Below are 21,506 nucleotides of genomic sequence, written 5' to 3'. Positions count from 1 at the left end.
GGAGGGAGGGGCTGGGAGAATGGGAAAAGAACACAGGGAAGGTACAACCTGTGAACATTCACAGGTCTCCTTGGGTGTAGCCTATTCCTTTCCATTATTTCATCTCAAAATGGGTTTGACCATTCTTGGTTTCTCCATTTCAAGTTGATGCAGTAGAAGTGTGTAGAGGCCTTGGCGCAGTTTGCACATCGCCAAAACAGAATGCTTAAAAAAATATGGGTTATTGAAAATGCAGCAGAACAAAGAGTGTGTGCTGGTTACCATACGCCCACACTGCTCTAAATAACCCAGGAATTCCAAGTTAAATCATGGGTTCAAATTTCCCAACAGCCCAGAGTCAGACATCACATCAACTATGAGGAGTCCTCCAAAGACCTTGCAAAATCTCAGCCAGAGAGGAGTTTGGATCAGCAAAATGGTTTTCATCTTGGATCAATTTTTGGACGGCCAAGCCTAATCTCTTCGAATATAGGATGCTAAATGTTCAGATTTCTCTTTCTAATTTAAAATGTTTGAGTTTCATTGCCTATATAACCAAAAGGCAACAGGCATGCACAAGAGGGTGGTCTCAGCAGACCTGGTTTTGTAGAAGTAAAGAATAATCTTTAGGGGAAAGACGCCCTATGGGAGGACCCTCAAAAGAGGCAAATGAGAATTGAGTGTGCTCAATGTCCACAGAATGTTGACTGGGTGGGAGGGGGAATGGAATGGAGTCGCTAGAAAAGGAAGACAGGGGAAGAGACACATACAGATAAAAAGGATAGAGTGAACACCTCATTGTCTGGATAGGTGATTTCCTGATTCACTGAGGAGCTATTTTTAAATCTTCCCAGGGAAATCAGTGGAGAAATTCGAGATTTTGTTGTGACTGAGGTCAATGTATCCACCAAAACAGCCCAATGTGAACTGAGACACAGAATGCTTACTCACTGTGTGTGTGTGTGTGTGTGTGTGTGTGTGTGTGTGTGTATGTATGTATGTATGTATGTATGTATGTGTATGTGTGTCGAATGGACTGGCTAGAACACCAGAGAGATATAGTCCACGCTGCAATATTTTGCTGCAGAGCTGCATTTGCTATCCATCTGCTTTTTGTCTTGAACTATATGCTATTAAACAACAAGTATTAACTCTCCAAGCGCTAGGGACAAGGCAGGTTACTTTGCTTTATGGAATATTTCGTTCACTCAGCCCCTTGATATTCTGCTTCGCCAGAAACTGATACATGATGAGAGGCAGCACTCCTTCATCATAATATGGTGAGATCAGAGTACTAGAGGAGAAATATTTTGGACTATCATACCTTGAATCGTGGAACCTAAAGAGGGAAAGTGAAGCAACTCTACGAAGATGGCCTCCCTTGTCAATGAAGCTTGGTATATTAATCCAGAGCAGAATGGTCAGTACAGCAAGAAAGGACAGCAGCTGTGATTGCTCTCTAGTAGTTGCCTCCAAGAAGGAAGGATGCAGGTTGTGCTTACTGGAGGAAGGTTGCCCTCATTGTCCTGTGTTACAAGGCTTGCCATCTGAAGCAATTAGGATTAGCAGGCATATTTCATGCTCTGAAAAGTCAGAAAGAGGGAAGAGAGAGCTTTACACAAAGGAATGCCTGCCAGGCACAGTTTTCACTTTGTTTTTGTGCAAAGTATAAACAGTGACGTGAGGCTAAAAAGCAGATGTCCACAGCATTTAATGAAGATGCAAGTAACCAGGCAGTGGGATCAAGGGATAGGACTATAGAGGCTAGCCCTTTTGTATGAGAGGCTCTGTAATACAGTACAGATCAGCTTTCTGAGACCATGCTAGCTAAAGTTCACAGAGATTTCAGAAGCCTGAGGAAGTGAGGTCAGGAAACTGCTTTCAGAAGTCACTAGTAAGCTGAAAAGGTGAATAAACAATAAAGAGAATTTGTGAACTAGTTCTTACATTTTAGCTGGTAAAGGACCTAAGTAAAAAACAAATGTCTTTAATTTTATTTGCAGTTAATATGAACATGTTTTTACTAACTCTAAATGGTGGGATAAGTAAATCTCCATGCAACACCCCTCCCCCCAATTTTATAAAGATTCCTTAGACTTTGGGCTGGGAGGAGGAGGGTCAGATGTGACAGCACACCTTTATAGTATAACAGATCCCTCTTTTGTTTCATAGTTTCCAAGCTGGTTTAGGCATGCAGCATTATTGTTAACACTCAAACAACAACAGATTGTTACTGGGAAATTTTGATCCCCTCCTCGCACCGTGGTTTTCGATTGTTGTCTAGTTTCTGAATCTGGCCATTCTCATCAGACCACATATGATTGCTTGAATTTTCCTCCTATGTTCTGTTCAAGATCTAATGTTAATACATGTCCCATCCTTGCTCTGATCTTACTCCCTTTTACCCTTGATTTTTATGTATTAAATATATTACTAATGATATGTTTTATTCTTAGGTTATCTTATTGACCTTTTGCTTGAAATAACTGTACATTTCTTTTTCTGGTCTACTGTAAATAAAGGATTGATTGTCTAGAATATAAGTATATGAATTTTATAGACACCTATTGCTAATGAACAAGACATGATGATGAGCAGTACCACTCCCTCCATCATGGTTACAAGATATATTGCTCCTTAACACCAGCACTCCATCTGCTATGACATGTTTGTACCAGAGCTGAAACTGACCTTAACAGTAGTTCTATACCTTAGAGCAAGACTCCAGATTTTGCCTGAGATTCTAGTTGGCTTGCAGCAAAAATGAGACTGACAAGAGCTTGAGACTAGTTGTCTTTAGTTTCCTAGTGCACAATTAAAAAGAGTGGTGGTGGTGGTTATCCCACCTGGAGCAGGTTATTTTCACAACATTACATGTGGGGTAGATTTTAGATACTGACTTGTAAGATCTGCAAAGACTAGAATGTGGAAGAGGCATGGTTTAAATGGAGAAGCCTCTTAACATATATTTGCCTCTATTCTTAAAAAAAAGTGTGTGTCTGTCTGTCTAAGTAACCCAACTTCTGGTCCTTTTGGCAATACTAAGCCTAAACAAGACCTTCCATTCAGTTTTGCACGGTGTACTTGCTTGATGTAGCTTCTTATTTCTTGAACCCCTGATGTCCTGAGCAACATAGTCATTGCAAATGCCACAGTAGCATATGTCTACATTTTAGGCACTCCTGTTGTCATGATAATGTGTTTCAAGATTACAGAAGAGATTAATAAATATATAAGGTGAAGAACACAGGAGTGGCTGCCTGGATGCATATGGAGACATGGTATGGGAGGCACAAGCATCGTCTGAGACACCACTACAGAGTCTAGGTGTACGTTATAGGTGGATCTGGAAAGTGCTGCTTCCAACCAAACAACACTTTCAGTAGCCATGAAAAAAACCCAAAAAACACTTCCCTTACTCGGCTTCGTCCTTTTTCTTCTGCTGCCCCTTACGCCTGGAACGCTCTTCCAGAACACTTGAGAACTACAAACTCAATCACTGCTTTTAAAACTCAGCTAAAAACTTTTCTTTTCCCTATAGCCTTCAAATATTGAGTTTGTTCTGACTCTATACTGTTAGCTTCACCCTACCCGGTGCCTGTTTACACTTCCCTGTGCCTGTTTGCATTCTCCTTCCCTCTTTATTGTTTATTACAACTTATTAGATTGTAAGCCTATGCGGCAGGGTCTTGCTATTTACTGTGTTATCTGTACAGCACCATGTACATTGATGGTGCTATATAAATAAATAAATAATAATAATAATAATAATAATAATGAATAGTGGGCCTTTATTGGATTATGTGTCGATAGCAGAAACGTGTTGCCTATGAGGATAATTTAATAGTGTTAATCTGCAATCCGGTGTATGTTTAGACAAAAAAGGCCTACAACTCTCCACATCCCTCCAACCAACCATCCTGTCTGGGGCATGCTGGGAATTATAGGGCTTTTTTCCTGTCTAATCTTGCATAGAATTGAACCTTTAGCCTATTTTTGCTATGAAAGATCTGACAGCAGCCAGTTCACAGCCTTTCCTGATGCATGGAGGAGGAGGAAGAGGAGGAAGCAGCAGCAGCAGCAGAAAAAGAATAGTCTGAAGGGTGTACTATGTATAATTACTAAAAAAAAGTCTGTGTACAAAGAGCTAACAGTTAATGTAACAAAATACTGATCAAAGAAAGTAACAATTTAGTGCTTCCCATATGCACTAAGTGAAAGTAATTGTTGAAGAGTCTACAATTTTCTCATGAAATAACAAATCAGATTAATCAGCTGCATTCAGTAGAACCCATCACAGATCACTGCCAAATGGAAACAGAGAAATATGTTTTGAAGCCTATTCTCATGAGGAAAGTTCAAATCTATTATTCCGTTCCCTGGCAAGTTCTGCAAACCTAGAAGCAGGGGTGAGCACGTTGTTGAAGTAATTTTTCTGTTTCACAACTCAGGGTCTCACTGAGGAACAGGTCCTATGTAACAAACGAAGCACATGGAATTCCTACTTGTGTGCTTCTTATGTCCACCAAACAGCATTCCCATACCAATTTCCTAAAATGTATAATCTTTTGGGGAATCAGTCATGCCACACCATTTGCTATGTGCCGAGAAGTTTGTTTTCTGTTCCATGAGCCTCCAGCCTGATCTCAACATAGGAGTAAAGGCTAGTAGCCTTTTGAATTGGCAGTTTGGCTCTGTATTTTGGGGCTGATTGTGAAAATAAGGAGCTGTTCAGACGAAAACAGATGTTAACACATCTAGGGTATCAGGAGAAAAGTGTTCTTCATAATTGATTGCTTTTGCGTATACTGTGGGAAGCCTCCAAGCTCTTCTAGGCATGGTGGCTACACAACTCCAGCATTTAGGGTGCACTTCCAACTGCTGCTCATACTTCCTTCTGCCAGTGGGAAACAATATAGTGGCTTTATTTATGCATTTGGAGAATTGCAGGAAATAAGCACACATGTTTTTGTGTCTCCGTATTATTTGAAATAGAATTTTTACATCTCCCTCTATGGTGATATACACAAGATGCAGCAGATTGAATTATCTCTGCATGGGGAGATGTCAAAGATTGTTTTGTCTTACTAGGAACATAAAGATCTGGAAGAGTTGGGATAGTTACTCTTGTTGCCTCGGATCATCCAAAATCCACCCAAAGCTCTGATCTCTTGGCAGTGATAGAACCTGTGTTTTGTTGCTGTAGTGCTTTTATATTGTAGATTGTGGTCCAAGTTTATTTGTTTTAGCCATAGGTCATAAAAAATAATTAAAATACTCAATTATATAAGCACAGAGCATTCTGTTTTTAATATAAAATCCAATTTAAAAGTCTTCAGTTGGATCCAAGTGCCAGTATACTGCATGGGATGAAACAAAGTTCATTTGTGCTTTGGCCAAAGTCATTGAAAAAATGGCCTTTGTTTGAGAATGCTTTTATTTTCATTGGCGAGAAAATGTTTTTTATACAAATTTAATCCATCAGTACCTTTCAACAGCTAATGAAAACTTCTGTCGTCAACATTTGCTAGGACAACAAAACACTGCACAAGAACCTTGAAATTCTCCATATTTTGTGTGATTAGTTGTATCATTTCCCCTTGTAAGCAGTATATGGGCTAGTCTGTACATAATAGCAAATTGTGGGTTAATTAACCCACAATTTGCCAACCATGAGCAGAAGTGAGTGCACTTACTTCTGTGCATTCCTCACTTCTACTTTTAATCAACAACCTATGATTGGCCAGGTCATAGGCTGTGAGCATGATGTGCGAACCTAGAGTGCTGGGTTGTTAAGCGGCTAAACATCCCAGTGGTTAACCCATGGTTTGTTGTTGGCTTAAGCACTGGGTTGTTTACCCTTAAACAACCCAGTGGTCCGAGTTTGCAAGTCACAATCAAACCTACAGCCCAGCCAATTGTAAATTATTAATTAAAAGCGGAATTGAAGTGTAATTAACTCATAATTTGTCATTATATGCAACCTGAGTGCATTTGTGTGAGTGGCTGCATTCAGACATAACGCTAAGCAATGTGACATTCCTAACAGCCCATTGTGGATTAATTTACCTGTGAGGAGCTGCAGCGCATGATGGCTGCTATTATGAATATGCAAACCCTGGCAGGGGGTGCTGTGGCTTGTTTATGTCATGCAATCCATATAACCCTCAAATAACTGGCAGGAGTTATTTGCGGGTTAAACAAAGTTGAAACAAGCCAACTTTACATCATGATTTATGTAGTTAAGTTGTTTTGATAAATCATAATTAAGGTTAATCACAGTCTAGTATTTGGACATAATATTAAACTGCAGCTAACTGAAAATGAAAGTGAGAGATTTCCAATCTCCTCTTTCTAGCTGTGCTGGAGGAGTGGGGAGTGCACACGCCCAAGGTTCATTCAGGTTTAGGATTACATTTGAATACGGCCAGTTGGGGGAGGGGACACACTGTGTATCTAATATTCTTATTTATTTATTTATTTATTTATTTATTTATTACATTTTTATACTGCCCATCAGTCGAAGCTCTCTGGGCAGTGGGGCAATTAAAAACCATAAAATGTAACAAGTATAATTTAAAGCATTAAAAAGTTAAAGAAGGCAATATAAAACCAGCTACATTAAAAACCAGGGAAAGCCTGTGTAATATGGTGGCTCCTATTTGTTGATATTATTTTCAAGTTCAGACCAGTCCTGTAGTGTTATGACTTCTTGCATAATAGAACTTCTCTCCCCCCCCCCGCCCAGCAAATAGTAGAAAATTGTCATAAATTGGTAAATTAGTTGACAAAGGAAGCCACTTTTTCACATCATGTTCTTCTTCTGATGCTTCATCTTATTTTTGTGGCAGAGAACAAAAATGGATAGGTCATTCAGGTCAGAATAACGATTTTGGACCAAAAGCAAAATGTTCTTGGAAGGTAAAAAAATAATTTTTCCTGCCTTAACAGGCACTCAGCTATTCCAAGTTTAGGCCAATGTTTACATGATTTAGCTCTCAAATGTCTCATATAGATTATTCTGTGTTTCAGAAGCATAGATCTTCTCATTGGATTTAAAATGATGGATAGATAGATAAATTACATGAAGGAATCTCGTAGTGGGGGTTGGGGACTACAACCCCATTTTGTTGAAGGGCTAATCCCCCCCCCCCAACTCATCTGTCATGTGTTGACTGGGGGTGGTTGGAGATGTGGGGGGGGGTTACTGCAGAAAGAATTTATCTTCATTTCTGTCATCACCCCAGTGTTCTATTATCCATTGATAGACAGACGCAGGAAAGTTGCCAATCAAACCCACATTCACTGCATTTCAATTGCCCTTCAGCTTGTACTTCAGCGTTTTGAAATCTAAGTAATCTTTGAAGAGAGGTTGCGATTTCCCCCTCAGCAATGGCAAGCACCAGACCATTGAATAACTGCTTTCATCGCCCTTGAGTCTGCCAGACAGTGAAAGCCTCAGAGGTCCCCAAAACAGTTTGCCAAGTGATTGCCGAGATTGGTTTGTGAAAGAGCTGGCTTTGCATGTCCAATCCTTAACTGATATGGTCACAGATTTGTAAACTGTCCCATAACATACTGGCTCGCTTCATTCCTATTCTTTATTTTGCAAGCTGAGAATATAGGAAACAGTTTTAATTAAATTAATAGTTCAAGAGATTACATTTTGAATAATTATTTTGGTTAATGCAAAAGTTCTGCATCTCTGGATTTATTTGTGATACGATATGACGCCTTATCCGTTCCCTTCTGTTGCCAAATGTGCTTTCCCACAATATGCTTTTAGGTGGGTGATGATTGCTTAGATGCAGACTATATAAAATTGAATGACATTTTGCTAAATGTAACGGGGTGTAATCTAATAATTATGTGTATCAATTACATAATTAGTATAAGTGCAGGCAATTTTAAAATTAATGTGTATAAATTACAGAATAAACACTTCTGAGGTGAGCTGATTTGCAACCAGTACATATTGACCCAAACCATTTTGGCCAGAAATCTCCATCTAAAGGTCACACAGATGCTTCAACTGCTGTCTTTACTCATTCTCTCTCCCTCTGATACTACCTGAGATAACACTTGTCTGTAGTTGGCTTCAACAAGGAAGTGGGCAGGATGTGGGTGAATGAGAATAGCTATATTCTCCCCACCCCCACCCTGGCCTTTGTAGGAAGAAATGGACTGAAGGCTAACAAAGAAAAGAACTGGCAGGAATGAAAAAAAACTCCCTGAGTGGAGTGGCTGGGCAAGGAAAACACTTTCCAACAAATAGCTTTGATGTGTTCATAGCAAAAAAATAAAATAAAAAATGGGGCGTGTGTGAATTTTTAACATATAACTGCTGCCCCTTCAAACCAAATAAACCGAGATCCCGAGAATGATTGTTCATTGCCATCTCCTTTAAAGTTATGGCACTGGTATGAGAAATGCTATGCCTGAAAGATGCTAGGATGCAATATTGGCGCGCAACTTGAGGCTGCTTTGCAAATTACTTTTTTCAGCGCAGAGATGAATCTCCATGACAGAATAAGCATTTATTTTGAAATGTTAAATCATAGGTATATCACTTTTATTGTGAGTATGTGAATCAGAAAGCTGCTACGTGTAGGTAGAACGTTAATAGTTTCTTACCAATAAGAGAACTGCTCTGCTCCCTGGGCATGTTTTTCAGATTGGCACTCATACCTGATTTTGCTCATCTAGAAGTTTTGCTTTTGTTTTGTTTATATTTTCGAGGAGTGTGATAGTGTAACCTGCATTATATTCTTGGTTGAGTAGCTTTGTAAGAATGGGCTAGTAACTAGTTTGTTTCAAGGCTGTTTCTTGGAAAGATCATGGTCACTGATGCCCTGGGAAGGAAGGGAAAGAACAGTGCACAGAGTTATATTTGACAGGTGAGTTCAGGTAGCTGTGATAGGAGCCCTGATGTATGCTCTCCAAGCTATACTGTTGACTTTAAAATAATGTGACCTTCCAAGGAATTTTGGCACGGTTATATTTCCTTCTCATTGGGATAGCTGGAATTTTAATATCCCATATTGTTGATCATGTCAACAAACCTTTTTTTTTTTAAAAAAAATTACCAGAGAAGAAACATGTCTTCCAAAATACTTCAGATTTTCTTGTCTTGCCTATAGCAGCTTGTTTTTATTTTGCTATTTCCTAGGTGTGCCATATTAATAAAGGTGATCCAATCCAATCAACCTAAAATCTGAATTTCCTTCTCTTTTTAGTAGCAATTTTCAAGTCTGCTTTTCCTGAAGATTCTTTCTAGCCCATAGAAAAGATCTTCCTATATAGGAAAGTCTTTACTTGCCATTGGAATTTGGCCATGCAGGTTTTCCCTGGGATGGAATTCCACATGGTGGATGTTTCAACAGAGAAGGCCGTGCTCCTTATTTTTTTTGAGATTTCTGAATTCTTCATTCCTCTTCCTACATAGTCAGTGAGGGCCAGATATGGCCAAAGAGTGACTACATGTCGGTTGTTCCACCGTGCTGGGCCTTCTACCTTATTTGTTCTTTTTCTTGTCCTGGGTGACAGAAGTGTAACTAGGGATAGAGGTTTTTCTGCCATGACCTAGTTGTATATGCTTCTGTGCTGAAATACTACTGCTGATCACATTTAAATATAGAGGTTTATTCTTTATCCCTTTGATTTATGCTAACAATCCATGTGTTTTTTAAGGGTAGAGAACTAAGAAGGAAAATTGCTGGGCAGATGTACGGTGATGTATTTGCTCTGCCTGCAAGTGCAATTAAAAAACTATGTGGACCAAGCAATGCATAGTAAAGAGCAATTGGCCATTGGGGTTGATGTGGTAGACAACAAAATTTGAAACTTTTTATGTTTTTGATAGGACTGCAATGAACTCCAGATCATTGCAGTTACCTATCAGCATATGTTTGTCTGGATTCAGTTTAAATCAATGTGACCACAACCTCAACATTTATTCATTATTCATGTAGTGGAATATTAGTCATAGAGCTACAAGAGACTTGGGGAATTGTTTTTTTATATAAGTGATATTGTTTTAAAGTTGTGTTTATACTAGCTTAGCTATATTGTAAGCCACTTTGTGAAGGAGTTTTCCCTTAAAAAGAGAGGTATCAATTAAATACATTTATTAAATTTATAACTCCTTTTTCTTTCAAGAATGGCAGTCGAGGCAACTGACAGCTAAATGCAGATTATAACAAGATCTTAGTTAAAACATAACATAAAAACAAATCAGATAAAAACACAATAGTAAAAGACATAAAAATACAACCATAAAAGACATAGCCAGCATCCAAACAGTTACATCCCCCCTCAACAGCAGACCATCTGACATGTCAAACTGAGACAGCTCTTCCTAGATGCTTGCAAAGCAAGGTGTTATCAGCATATTGATGATACCAATTCCAAAGACTTAGATTATTCCTTCCAGTGTCTTTATAAAGATATTAAATTGCATTTGTGATAATACTGTGCCTTGTGGAATACCAGGTGCCAGCCCCCATGTTGCTGAGTTAGCATTGCCAATTATGTGACATGTTGAGTGCTCTCCCATTTTAAAAAACAAACAAAATTGAACTACCCAAGATCTAGACCAAACATCTTTAGGGTCTTAGGAGTTTAATTTCCAAAATTTGGTGGTTCACCGTATCAAAAGCCAGGTTTATATGCAAAAATCAAAAGCCTCAAAGCCAATGTAGGTGAATTGGAATGCTTGGTACTCAAATGGAATAGCAATTCAGTGGACATATGGGGAACCTTTTGGAAGAATGAAGATCACTGGGTCAATGTTATCTTTAAATATAAAGGATATCTGCCCTTTCCCTAAATAAAAAGGATAGCTGTTCTTTCTGTAGAATACATCATACTAGAAATGGTGTAGCATGTTTGTCTATGGGTAAGAAGGAATAGATCATGCCATTATTGAGTCATTGGTGAGATGGCAAAATTGGTGGATGTTGCCAAACTATTTCAGATGGCTTGCATGCATATACTCTTTCACTTTGTCTATGCGAGAGGGATGTTTACTGAACTTATACATAGATTTTATAGATCTTAAGAAGCAGTGAAGTTACTCTTTGTCTTCCACAAATATTCCACCATCCCCAGCTCCCCTTTAGGGAATGATTTCAGCCTATAGACTTTGGGGATGTAGTACATAGACTTTGTCAGTGTGGAGTCTAAGGATAACAATGAAAAAGTTTGTTCCCCCCATTCCAATCCTGAATGTATACCCCTTCACATACTCATTGAGGTTAAGAGCACAGTGGGGGGTTGAACAGCTCTCACAATCCCCTCTGACTTTCCTTCCCCAACTCCCTGCAGACCCGTAAACCAGGGGTGGGTGATCTGCAACCCTAGCGCCACAGCCATAGGCCTAATTTCAAAAGGCCATTGCAAATGATCAGCGGTCACTCTGGCACGAGGAACCATGGAAAACGCAGCCCCCAGGGTGCCTTATGTATATAGTATGGACAGACACTTTGGAGAGTTATGATTCTCTGGCCCCAGGGACACTGTTGTTGCACCCTTCAAGATTCTAGGAGAGAGGTACACTGGCTCAGATGACAGTGTGAGCCAGAAGAACTTTTGAAGTAAAATGTGCTTGGTTGCAGCACAGTGCTTGGGCCAGAGAAATTTGTATTCCGAAGTGTGAATATCAGTGACATTTCTAATTATTATGTGCAGGTTTGGTTTACTGGGGGTTATTCTCTAATGGCTAGAGGCTGGACAATTGAACTGGTGTCCTATATCCCACTAGGATGTCCTGCCTGCTTTATCCAAGAACTACACTAGTTTGCATTTTCTATGCCTGTAAGCATCAGAGTTACTGCATCATAGCAGTTGCGGTATTTTTTCTTACCTAATATTCTGACTTTTATTGTGAACATTACTAGATTATTCAGAAAACTTAATCAAGAACCAGAGCAACTAGATCACTTCCAGCTTCCTCTCAAAATTTGTGGAGCAGTTGAAATGTATAATGTGCTTGGCTTATTGGCACATGGAGAGGCCAGTTGTACTATAAAACACACACACACACACACACACACACACACACACACTGCTTTAGTTCTCATGTTTTCTTAATTTTAGTACAAAATTAAGCCTTTTCAGAAGTATACCTCCTGCACTGAACGAACATGTGAGGGGGCGGAGCTGTGCTGACTAGCCCCACCCCAACATGCATGGTGACTAGCCCCTCCCACTGGCATCCACATCTATACTGTGAAGATCTGCAGGGAGGCAGCCTTCCCTGCTGACATTCACACCGTATGTCTAGATGCTGGAGGAGAGACTAGTTGCTGCACCTGATATTAGAAGTGGATCTAATCAGTGTAGCCTCACTTTCCACTCAGTTATCCAATATATTTATTTATTTATTTATTTAAGGATTTTTATGCCGCCATTCAGCCAAAAAAGGCTCTCATGGCGGCTTACAAAAGTATTTCTTGACAGTCCCTGCCCACAGGCTTACAATCTAAAAGACATGACACAAAAGGAAAGGGGATTGGGAGGGAGGAGGAGGAGGGGGAAAAGGAAAGCAAACTCAGGCACTACAATCTTAGTTGGAAAGTTCAGCAGTTACAGTTGGTAGCAGGAGGGAGGGGGCTCTGAGCTGGAGCTGGACCGAGGCACGGTGGAGAGGTGCCTGGCTGCTGCTTCCTCCCTCACTGGTGGCCTCTCTAGAGACAGTTGGTGGCAGGAGGGAGGGGGCTCTCAGCTGGAGCTGGACCCAGGCACGGTGGAGAGGTGCCTGGCTGCTGCTTCCTCCCTCTCTGGTGGCCTCTGCAGAGACAGTTGGTAGCAGGAGGCAGGGCGCTCTGAGCTGGAGCTGGACCCAGGCACGGTGGAGAGGTGCCTGGCTGCTGCTTCCTCCCTCTCTGGTGGCCTCTGCAGAGACAGTTGGTAGCAGGAGGGAGGGGGCTTTCAGCTGGAGCTGGACCCAGGCACGGTGGAGAGGTGCCTGGCTGCTGCTTCCTCCCTCACTGGTGGCCTCTCTAGAGACAGTTGGTAGCAGGAGGGAGGGGGCTCTCAGCTGGAGCTGGACCCAGGCACGGTGGAGAGGTGCCTGGCTGCTGCTTCCTCCCTCTCTGGTGGCCTCTGCAGAGACAGTTGGTAGCAGGAGGGAGGGGGCTCTCAGCTGGAGCTGGACCCAGGCATGGTGGAGAGGTGCCTGGCTGCTGCTTCCTCCCTCACTGGTGGCCTCTGCAGTGATAGTTGGTAGCAGGAGGGAGGGGGCTCTCAGCTGGAGCTGGACCCAGGCACGGTGGAGAGGTGCCTGGCTGCTGCTTCCTCCCTCTCTGGTGGCCTCTGCAGAGACAGTTGGTAGCAGGATGGACGGGGCTCTCAGCTGGAGCTGGACCCAGGCACGGTGGAGAGGTGCCTGGCTGCTGCTTCCTCCCTCACTGGTGGCCTCTGCAGAGACAGTTGGTGGCAGGAGGGAGGGGGCTCTCAGCTGGAGCTGGACCCAGGCACGGTGGAGAGGTGCCTGGCTGCTGCTTCCTCCCTCTCTGGTGGCCTCTGCAGAGACAGTTGGTAGCAGGAGGGAGGGCGCTCTGAGCTGGAGCTGGACCCAGGCACAGTGGAGAGGTGCCTGGCTGCTGCTTCCTCCCTCTCTGGTGGCCTCTGCAGAGACAGTTGGTAGCAGGAGGCAGGGCGCTCTGAGCTGGAGCTGGACCCAGGCATGGTGGAGAGGTGCCTGGCTGCTGCTTCCTCCCTCACTGGTGGCCTCTGCAGAGACAGTTGGTGGCAGGAGGGAGGGGGCTCTCAGCTGGAGCTGGACCCAGGCACGGTGGAGAGGTGCCTGGCTGCTGCTTCCTCCCTCTCTGGTGGCCTCTGCAGAGACAGTTGGTAGCAGGATGGACGGGGCTCTCAGCTGGAGCTGGACCCAGGCATGGTGGAGAGGTGCCTGGCTGCTGCTTCCTCCCTCACTGGTGGCCTCTGCAGAGACAGTTGGTGGCAGGAGGGAGGGGGCTCTCAGCTGGAGCTGGACCCAGGCACGGTGGAGAGGTGCCTGGCTGCTGCTTCCTCCCTCTCTGGTGGCCTCTGCAGAGACAGTTGGTAGCAGGAGGGAGGGCGCTCTGAGCTGGAGCTGGACCCAGGCACAGTGGAGAGGTGCCTGGCTGCTGCTTCCTCCCTCTCTGGTGGCCTCTGCAGAGACAGTTGGTAGCAGGAGGCAGGGCGCTCTGAGCTGGAGCTGGACCCAGGCACAGTGGAGAGGTGCCTGGCTGCTGCTTCCTCCCTCACTGGTGGCCTCTGCAGAGACAGTTGGTGGCAGGAGGGAGGGGGCTCTCAGCTGGAGCTGGACCCAGGCACGGTGGAGAGGTGCCTGGCTGCTGCTTCCTCCCTCTCTGGTGGCCTCTGCAGAGACAGTTGGTAGCAGGAGGGAGGGGGCTCTCAGCTGGAGCTGGACCCAGGCACGGTGGAGAGGTGCCTGGCTGCTGCTTCCTCCCTCTCTGGTGGCCTCTGCAGAGACAGTTGGTAGCAGGATGGACGGGGCTCTCAGCTGGAGCTGGACCCAGGCATGGTGGAGAGGTGCCTGGCTGCTGCTTCCTCCCTCACTGGTGGCCTCTGCAGAGACAGTTGGTAGCAGGAGGGAGGGGGCTCTCAGCTGGAGCTGGACCCAGGCATGGTGGAGAGGTGCCTGGCTGCTGCTTCCTCCCTCTCTGGTGGCCTCTGCAGAGACAGTTGGTAGCAGGAGGGAGGGGGCTCTCAGCTGGAGCTGGACCCAGGCACGGTGGAGAGGTGCCTGGCTGCTGCTTCCTCCCTCTCTGGTGGCCTCTGCAGAGACAGTTGGTAGCAGGATGGACGGGGCTCTCAGCTGGAGCTGGACCCAGGCATGGTGGAGAGGTGCCTGGCTGCTGCTTCCTCCCTCACTGGTGGCCTCTGCAGAGACAGTTGGTAGCAGGAGGGAGGGCGCTCTGAGCTGGAGCTGGACCCAGGCACAGTGGAGAGGTGCCTGGCTGCTGCTTCCTCCCTCTCTGGTGGCCTCTGCAGAGACAGTTGGTGGCAGGAGGGAGGGCGCTCTGAGCTGGAGCTGGACCCAGGCACAGTGGAGAGGTGCCTGGCTGCTGCTTCCTCCCTCACTGGTGGCCTCTGCAGAGACAGTTGGTAGCAGGAGGGAGGGCGCTCTGAGCTGGAGCTGGACCCAGGCACAGTGGAGAGGTGCCTGGCTGCTGCTTCCTCCCTCTCTGGTGGCCTCTGCAGAGACAGTTGGTGGCAGGAGGGAGGGGGCTCTCAGCTGGAGCTGGACCCAGGCACGGTGGAGAGGTGCCTGGCTGCTGCTTCCTCCCTCTCTGGTGGCCTCTGCAGAGACAGTTGGTGGCAGGAGGGAGGGCGCTCTGAGCTGGAGCTGGACCCAGGCACAGTGGAGAGGTGCCTGGCTGCTGCTTCCTCCCTCACTGGTGGCCTCTGCAGAGACAGTTGGTAGCAGGAGGGAGGGGGCTCTCAGCTGGAGCTGGACCCAGGCATGGTGGAGAGGTGCCTGGCTGCTGCTTCCTCCCTCTCTGGTGGCCTCTGCAGAGACAGTTGGTAGCAGGAGGGAGGGGGCTCTCAGCTGGAGCTGGACCCAGGCACGGTGGAGAGGTGCCTGGCTGCTGCTTCCTCCCTCTCTGGTGGCCTCTGCAGAGACAGTTGGTAGCAGGAGGCAGGGCGCTCTGAGCTGGAGCTGGACCCAGGCACAGTGGAGAGGTGCCTGGCTGCTGCTTCCTCCCTCTCTGGTGGCCTCTGCAGAGACAGTTGGTGGCAGGAGGGAGGGGGCTCTCAGCTGGAGCTGGACCCAGGCACGGTGGAGAGGTGCCTGGCTGCTGCTTCCTCCCTCTCTGGTGGCCTCTGCAGAGACAGTTGGTGGCAGGAGGGAGGGCGCTCTGAGCTGGAGCTGGACCCAGGCACGGTGGAGAGGTGCCTGGCTGCTGCTTCCTCCCTCTCTGGTGGCCTCTGCAGAGACAGTTGGTGGCAGGAGGGAGGGCGCTCTCAGCTGGAGCTGGACCCAGGCACGGTGGAGAGGTGCCTGGCTGCTGCTTCCTCCCTCTCTGGTGGCCTCTGCAGAGACAGTTGGTGGCAGGAGGGAGGGCGCTCTGAGCTGGAGCTGGACCCAGGCACAGTGGAGAGGTGCCTGGCTGCTGCTTCCTCCCTCTCTGGTGGCCTCTGCAGAGACAGTTGGTGGCAGGAGGGAGGGGGCTCTCAGCTGGAGCTGGACCCAGGCACGGTGGAGAGGTGCCTGGCTGCTGCTTCCTCCCTCTCTGGTGGCCTCTGCAGAGACAGTTGGTAGCAGGAGGCAGGGCGCTCTGAGCTGGAGCTGGACCCAGGCACAGTGGAGAGGTGCCTGGCTGCTGCTTCCTCCCTCTCTGGTGGCCTCTGCAGAGACAGTTGGTGGCAGGAGGGAGGGGGCTCTCAGCTGGAGCTGGACCCAGGCACGGTGGAGAGGTGCCTGGCTGCTGCTTCCTCCCTCTCTGGTGGCCTCTGCAGAGACAGTTGGTGGCAGGAGGGAGGGCGCTCTGAGCTGGAGCTGGACCCAGGCACGGTGGAGAGGTGCCTGGCTGCTGCTTCCTCCCTCTCTGGTGGCCTCTGCAGAGACAGTTGGTGGCAGGAGGGAGGGCGCTCTCAGCTGGAGCTGGACCCAGGCACGGTGGAGAGGTGCCTGGCTGCTGCTTCCTCCCTCTCTGGTGGCCTCTGCAGAGACAGTTGGTGGCAGGAGGGAGGGCGCTCTGAGCTGGAGCTGGACCCAGGCACAGTGGAGAGGTGCCTGGCTGCTGCTTCCTCCCTCTCTGGTGGCCTCTGCAGAGACAGTTGGTGGCAGGAGGGAGGGCGCTCTGAGCTGGAGCTGGACCCAGGCACGGTGGAGAGGTGCCTGGCTGCTGCTTCCTCCCTCACTGGTGGCCTCTGCAGAGACAGTTGGTAGCAGGAGGGAGGGGGCTCTCAGCTGGAGCTGGACCCAGGCACGGTGGAGAGGTGCCTGGCTGCTGCTTCCTCCCTCTCTGGTGGCCTCTGCAGAGACAGTTGGTGGCAGGAGGGAGGGGGCTCTGAGCTGGAGCTGGACCCAGGCATGTTGGAGAGGTGCCTGGCTGCTGCTTCGTCCCTCATATAGGAAGGATACTTCTGAACAGGAGTATTATATATTGTTATTGGTTATGCAATTTCTGAATGTGTGTCTCAATTCCTTGGTTAATACTATGGTGTAAGCTTGATGATTTATTGTTTATCATCTTTCTCCAAAAGCTCTCTTTGATGTTGCCGCTTGCCAGCATATTTAGTTGTATTTACCTTTTTTCTCTGGCTTTCATGCATCATATGACTTGCCTTTTTCATTTTCTTAAGGAACCGAGAAACCTTTGGCCTTTGAGCCCTAACTTCTGTTTTTCCTCCTTTAACTAGTGTGTTTTGATTATCTGTTCTTTGAAGTTGAAAGATTTATTTAGTGATCTTTTCCCCTTTTTTTGTCCTTAGGGGCTGTAATTGGAGATGGACAGTCTGCTGTGGCCAGCAATATTGCCAATACCACCTACCGGCTTCAGTGGTGGGATTTCACCAAATTTGACTTACCTGAAATAAGCAATGGTAAGCTGAAAAGGGGATTGGTACCTCCTCTGAATTTCTAAGGCATCTTGTGGTGGGAGGAAGGGTTGTTCTGTACTACATAAGATAAGACCATTGTTTAAGCAGATGAATCATAGAATTGTGGAGTTTGAAGGGACCACAAGGATCATCTAGTCCAATCCTCTGCAGTGTGCAGGAAAACCAATTAAACCATCCACGAGAAGTGGCTGTCCAGCTTCTTCTTAAAAACCTCCAGAGATGGAGAACCCACAACCTCCATAGGTAGATTGTTCCACTGTTGTACAGATCTTACCATCAGGAAGTTTTTATTTATTTATTTACTTATTTAATTACATTTATATACCGCCCCACAGCCGAAGCTCTCTGGGCGGTTTACAACATTTAAAAATAGTAAACATTAAAAGTATACAATTAAAAACACACACACACACACACACACACATAAAAACAGTATAAAAACAACAGTATCCATTTAAAAACAACAATTGTGGGGTCCATTAAAAACAAACTTAACGTTGTTAAATGCTGTTAAAATGCTGTTAAAAATGCCTGGGAGAAGAAAAAAGATATATATATATATATTTCCTTATATTTAATCAAAATCTAGGTAGCTGTAATTTATACCCATTATTTCAGGTCCTAATTTTTGTGGCAATGGAAAATAGTTCTTGACCATCCTCCCTGTGGTACCCTTTTATGTCCCTGAACACTGCTAACATATCTCTCCTCAGTCTCCTTTTCTCCAGACGAAACATCTCAAGTTCCTTCAGCCTGTCCTCATAGGACATGTCCCCAAGTCCCTTTATCATCTTTGTTGCCCTCTTCTAAACCAGTCAATGTCCTTCTGGAAATGTGGTGCCCAGAACTGTACACAATACTCCAGGTGTGGTCTCACTGGTGCAGAGTAGAGAGGAATAAGGACTTCATGTGTCTTTGATACAACACTTCTTCTAAGGTAGCCCAGAACTGCTTTAGCCTTTCTAGTGGCTAGATGTAGCATGTATATTTCTTTTGAATCTCAATCATGAAATGGTCTTAAATTATTGGCCTTCGGATAGAACTATGGCAATATTCTGCTTGTAATATTCAGATGTACATCCCCATCTCCATCTAATGCAACTAGTCACACATAACTTCACATGACTAGAGCTGAATTGGGGATAAGGAGCATTAACCTGGTTCCATTGGCAAAAGGGCTGTCCCCGCTCCCCCCTTCACCAAAAAGGACAATTGCTTGATGGAGCTGGGCACAGAAGTATTTGCAGAATTTGGGCCTCACGCCCTTTGCCTTAGCTCTAGTTTCCAGTTGGTAGCTACAGCTGGCTTATGCAATTCGATATATAGACATACTGCTATTCTGTAAAGACTTTTGTTTCTTTCTGTACGTTTGGTTATATTGTAGAAACATTTCCCTCAGTGGGAGCTGTCATTGGGATGAACCATTTTTTATAACCTGTCAAGTTCTGCAATTAAGGAGTAGAAGAATTGTCTCGCTAGCAGTACTCTGGTTAAAATGCTGCTTCAGAGATTAGTCACCTGTCTATATAATGGTGGAAGATGGTCTCAAAGCACTCTAGGCTTAGCTTAGCTTTTTGTGGAGGGATAGGATTACAATACTATTTTGGCCTCAGCATGTACCTCATCGCCCAAAAAGTTACTTAGGTGTGTTAGAATTACACTATAATATTGAATGGCTTGGGAAATCCAAGCTTTCAGAGAGTATTGTACTACTGGTAGATATGTAGAGTCAATTCAATGACAGAGGTCAGTTGTTATGTGCATTTTAAAAAAATGATTTACGTTGGCTCGTTTCAGATGACACTTTAGTCAAAGTGTTTATTTATTATAAATGTAATAAAATAAATAAATAAATAAATAAATAACATAAAAATAAAAAGCAGTGTGAAAACTCCACTCAGTGGGTGAGCTTTTAGGGGGTACTCCCCATACAACATGTTCTATCTCCATCATTGTGTGAGTGTGGGCTGTTGTAGAGTTGAGTAAAATCCAGCACAATATTTGATTGACAGTTCCTCTGCCCTCTCTCCTGCCCTGGTCCTCCCGGTGGTATCCCATCAGCCATTGGTGCAAAACAAAAATCCCGGTGGCTCTTCTAGAGCAGCACTCTGTAGCCTGTTGAAAAAGTTCACAACTCAACAACATACCATGGGTTCTCTTTATGGGTTGTTTATGGTTAACAAGCCATGGTTTGTTAGTACAGCCATATTCAAACATCACAGCAAGCCAGAATTCAATAACCTACAACATATGTTAGCATTATGTGCGGACCAGGCTGTATTTAGCTACATCAAGCCAAAAATGCTTACTCTGTAAACCAGATATGCATAAGAGTTCAAAGTTGGTTTATGAATCCTGACCTCTTTGCAAGCACTTAACCATAATTCCTGGTGCACATGTCATAGGAAGCCCTGACAACCATCTGTTGAGCAGGGGATTGGACTCGATGGCCTTGTAGGCCCCTTCCAACTCTGCTATTCTATGATTCTATGATTCTAGGAAGCTGTTAAGTGCTGAATCTTGGTTAGTTTACATTGTGTTTTCCCAGCTACATGATTTGAGCTTTGTACAAGAGGGTTGTCTACCCAAAAATAATTTCTAATTGGTATTGGAGTCAAATAATTTCTAGAGTAGAATTACTACAATCTACATGGTGTACCTGGTGATATCCTAGATTAGTTGAGTTATACCACTGATTTTTATTAACTTTGTAGCTGGGCAAATAATGTTTGAAGTGATACTCTTTAGTTTAAAAAGAAACTAAGCAAGAGTGATAGCTGAAGAAGGCAAGATTGGCAGGTGGACCTTAAACAGGCACAAAATTCTATAGGTGAATCCTCTTCGTAAAGTTTAGGGATCAAAGGAGTTACGTCTTGTTCATCTGGTGCCTGGCTTTGGGGCCTGCTTGCCTTTATATCACCTAAATATGAAATTTGTTTTATATTTTCACCCACCTCAAGTGTCTGGATGGCCTGGCATTGTTTCACTTCAGCTCCTAGAATTGCAGTAGACAAAAGAGAACTACTTCACACAATGAAATTCCTTAAGACTGGCCACTGGCATAGATGGCTTTTAAAGAGGAATTAGACAAATTCACAGAGGCAATGTCAATCATCTGCTGCCAATCATCTGCCATAACCATGATGCACCTCTAAATACCAGGTGCTGACAACAAACGATAAGGAGGGCTCTTGCCTTCATGCCCTGCTTGTGGGCTTCCCAGAAGCATCTGACTGGACATTTTGGCCATGCTGGCTGGGAATTATGCGAGTTGCAATTTGACACATCTGGAGGGCATCAGGTTGGGGAAGGCTGAACTAGATGGATCCTTAGTCTGATCCACCAGGGCTGCTCTTTTGTGCTTTTCCAATGACTGACACATTTAAACTCAATGTTTAATGTTTTTTAAGGAAGGGCAAAAGATTAGGAACTTGTTGACCATGAATTCTAGATTTCTGTCCTACTAAACCGCTTTTGACTATTGACCTTAATGAAGCTTATTTCTCTTTTGCAACATCCTCCTCCTAAAGATTTTCATACAACAAAGTAGTATTTCTTGTAAAATTAAAGCAGTTTCAAGCCAGTGTTCAAATCCCCCCCAAACTACATTCGTCCGCTGGTGTTATCTCTGTTGATGAAACTAACTCAAATATACGCAGTAGAGAAGCCTAGATCTCCTGTGCCAATTCATCATTTGTTTTGAGGGAGTTCTTAACAATAAACTCTATCCAGTTTTATTAGTTTAAGACAAACTAGTTGAGGTTTGTGTACATATAATTACTTTTGGTACTTTAACTTTTCTTCCCTGAAGAAATCTTAACAGTGTATCTCACTACAGAAACAGATCATGTGAATTGGGGTAGAGAAGGCTAGATGTTGTTGCTGTTAACATATCACAGTGGGTTTGTTCGTGAGAAGGGGTCACAAGGCATGTATGGCTCTGATCAGCT

General features: G+C 44.9%; 1 protein-coding gene across 3 annotated transcripts in view; it reads left to right on the top strand.

Annotated features, from left to right (window-relative positions):
- AMBRA1 (autophagy and beclin 1 regulator 1) overlaps positions 1-21,506 on the top strand; it is a 177,927-nt gene that overhangs the window by 99,580 nt on the left and 56,841 nt on the right. For all 3 annotated transcript variants that reach the window (XM_063117472.1, XM_063117473.1, XM_063117474.1), the window contains one exon: positions 17,428-17,538. In XM_063117472.1, coding sequence (XP_062973542.1) covers positions 17,428-17,538 — 111 coding nt within the window. The remainder of the gene's footprint in view (positions 1-17,427; positions 17,539-21,506) is intronic.

This window comes from Elgaria multicarinata, chromosome 2, assembly GCF_023053635.1.
Source record: "Elgaria multicarinata webbii isolate HBS135686 ecotype San Diego chromosome 2, rElgMul1.1.pri, whole genome shotgun sequence".
Classification (NCBI taxonomy): domain Eukaryota; kingdom Metazoa; phylum Chordata; class Lepidosauria; order Squamata; family Anguidae; genus Elgaria; species Elgaria multicarinata.
Note: the sequence above shows the minus strand (reverse complement) of the source record. Positions and strands in the feature narration are given on the sequence as shown.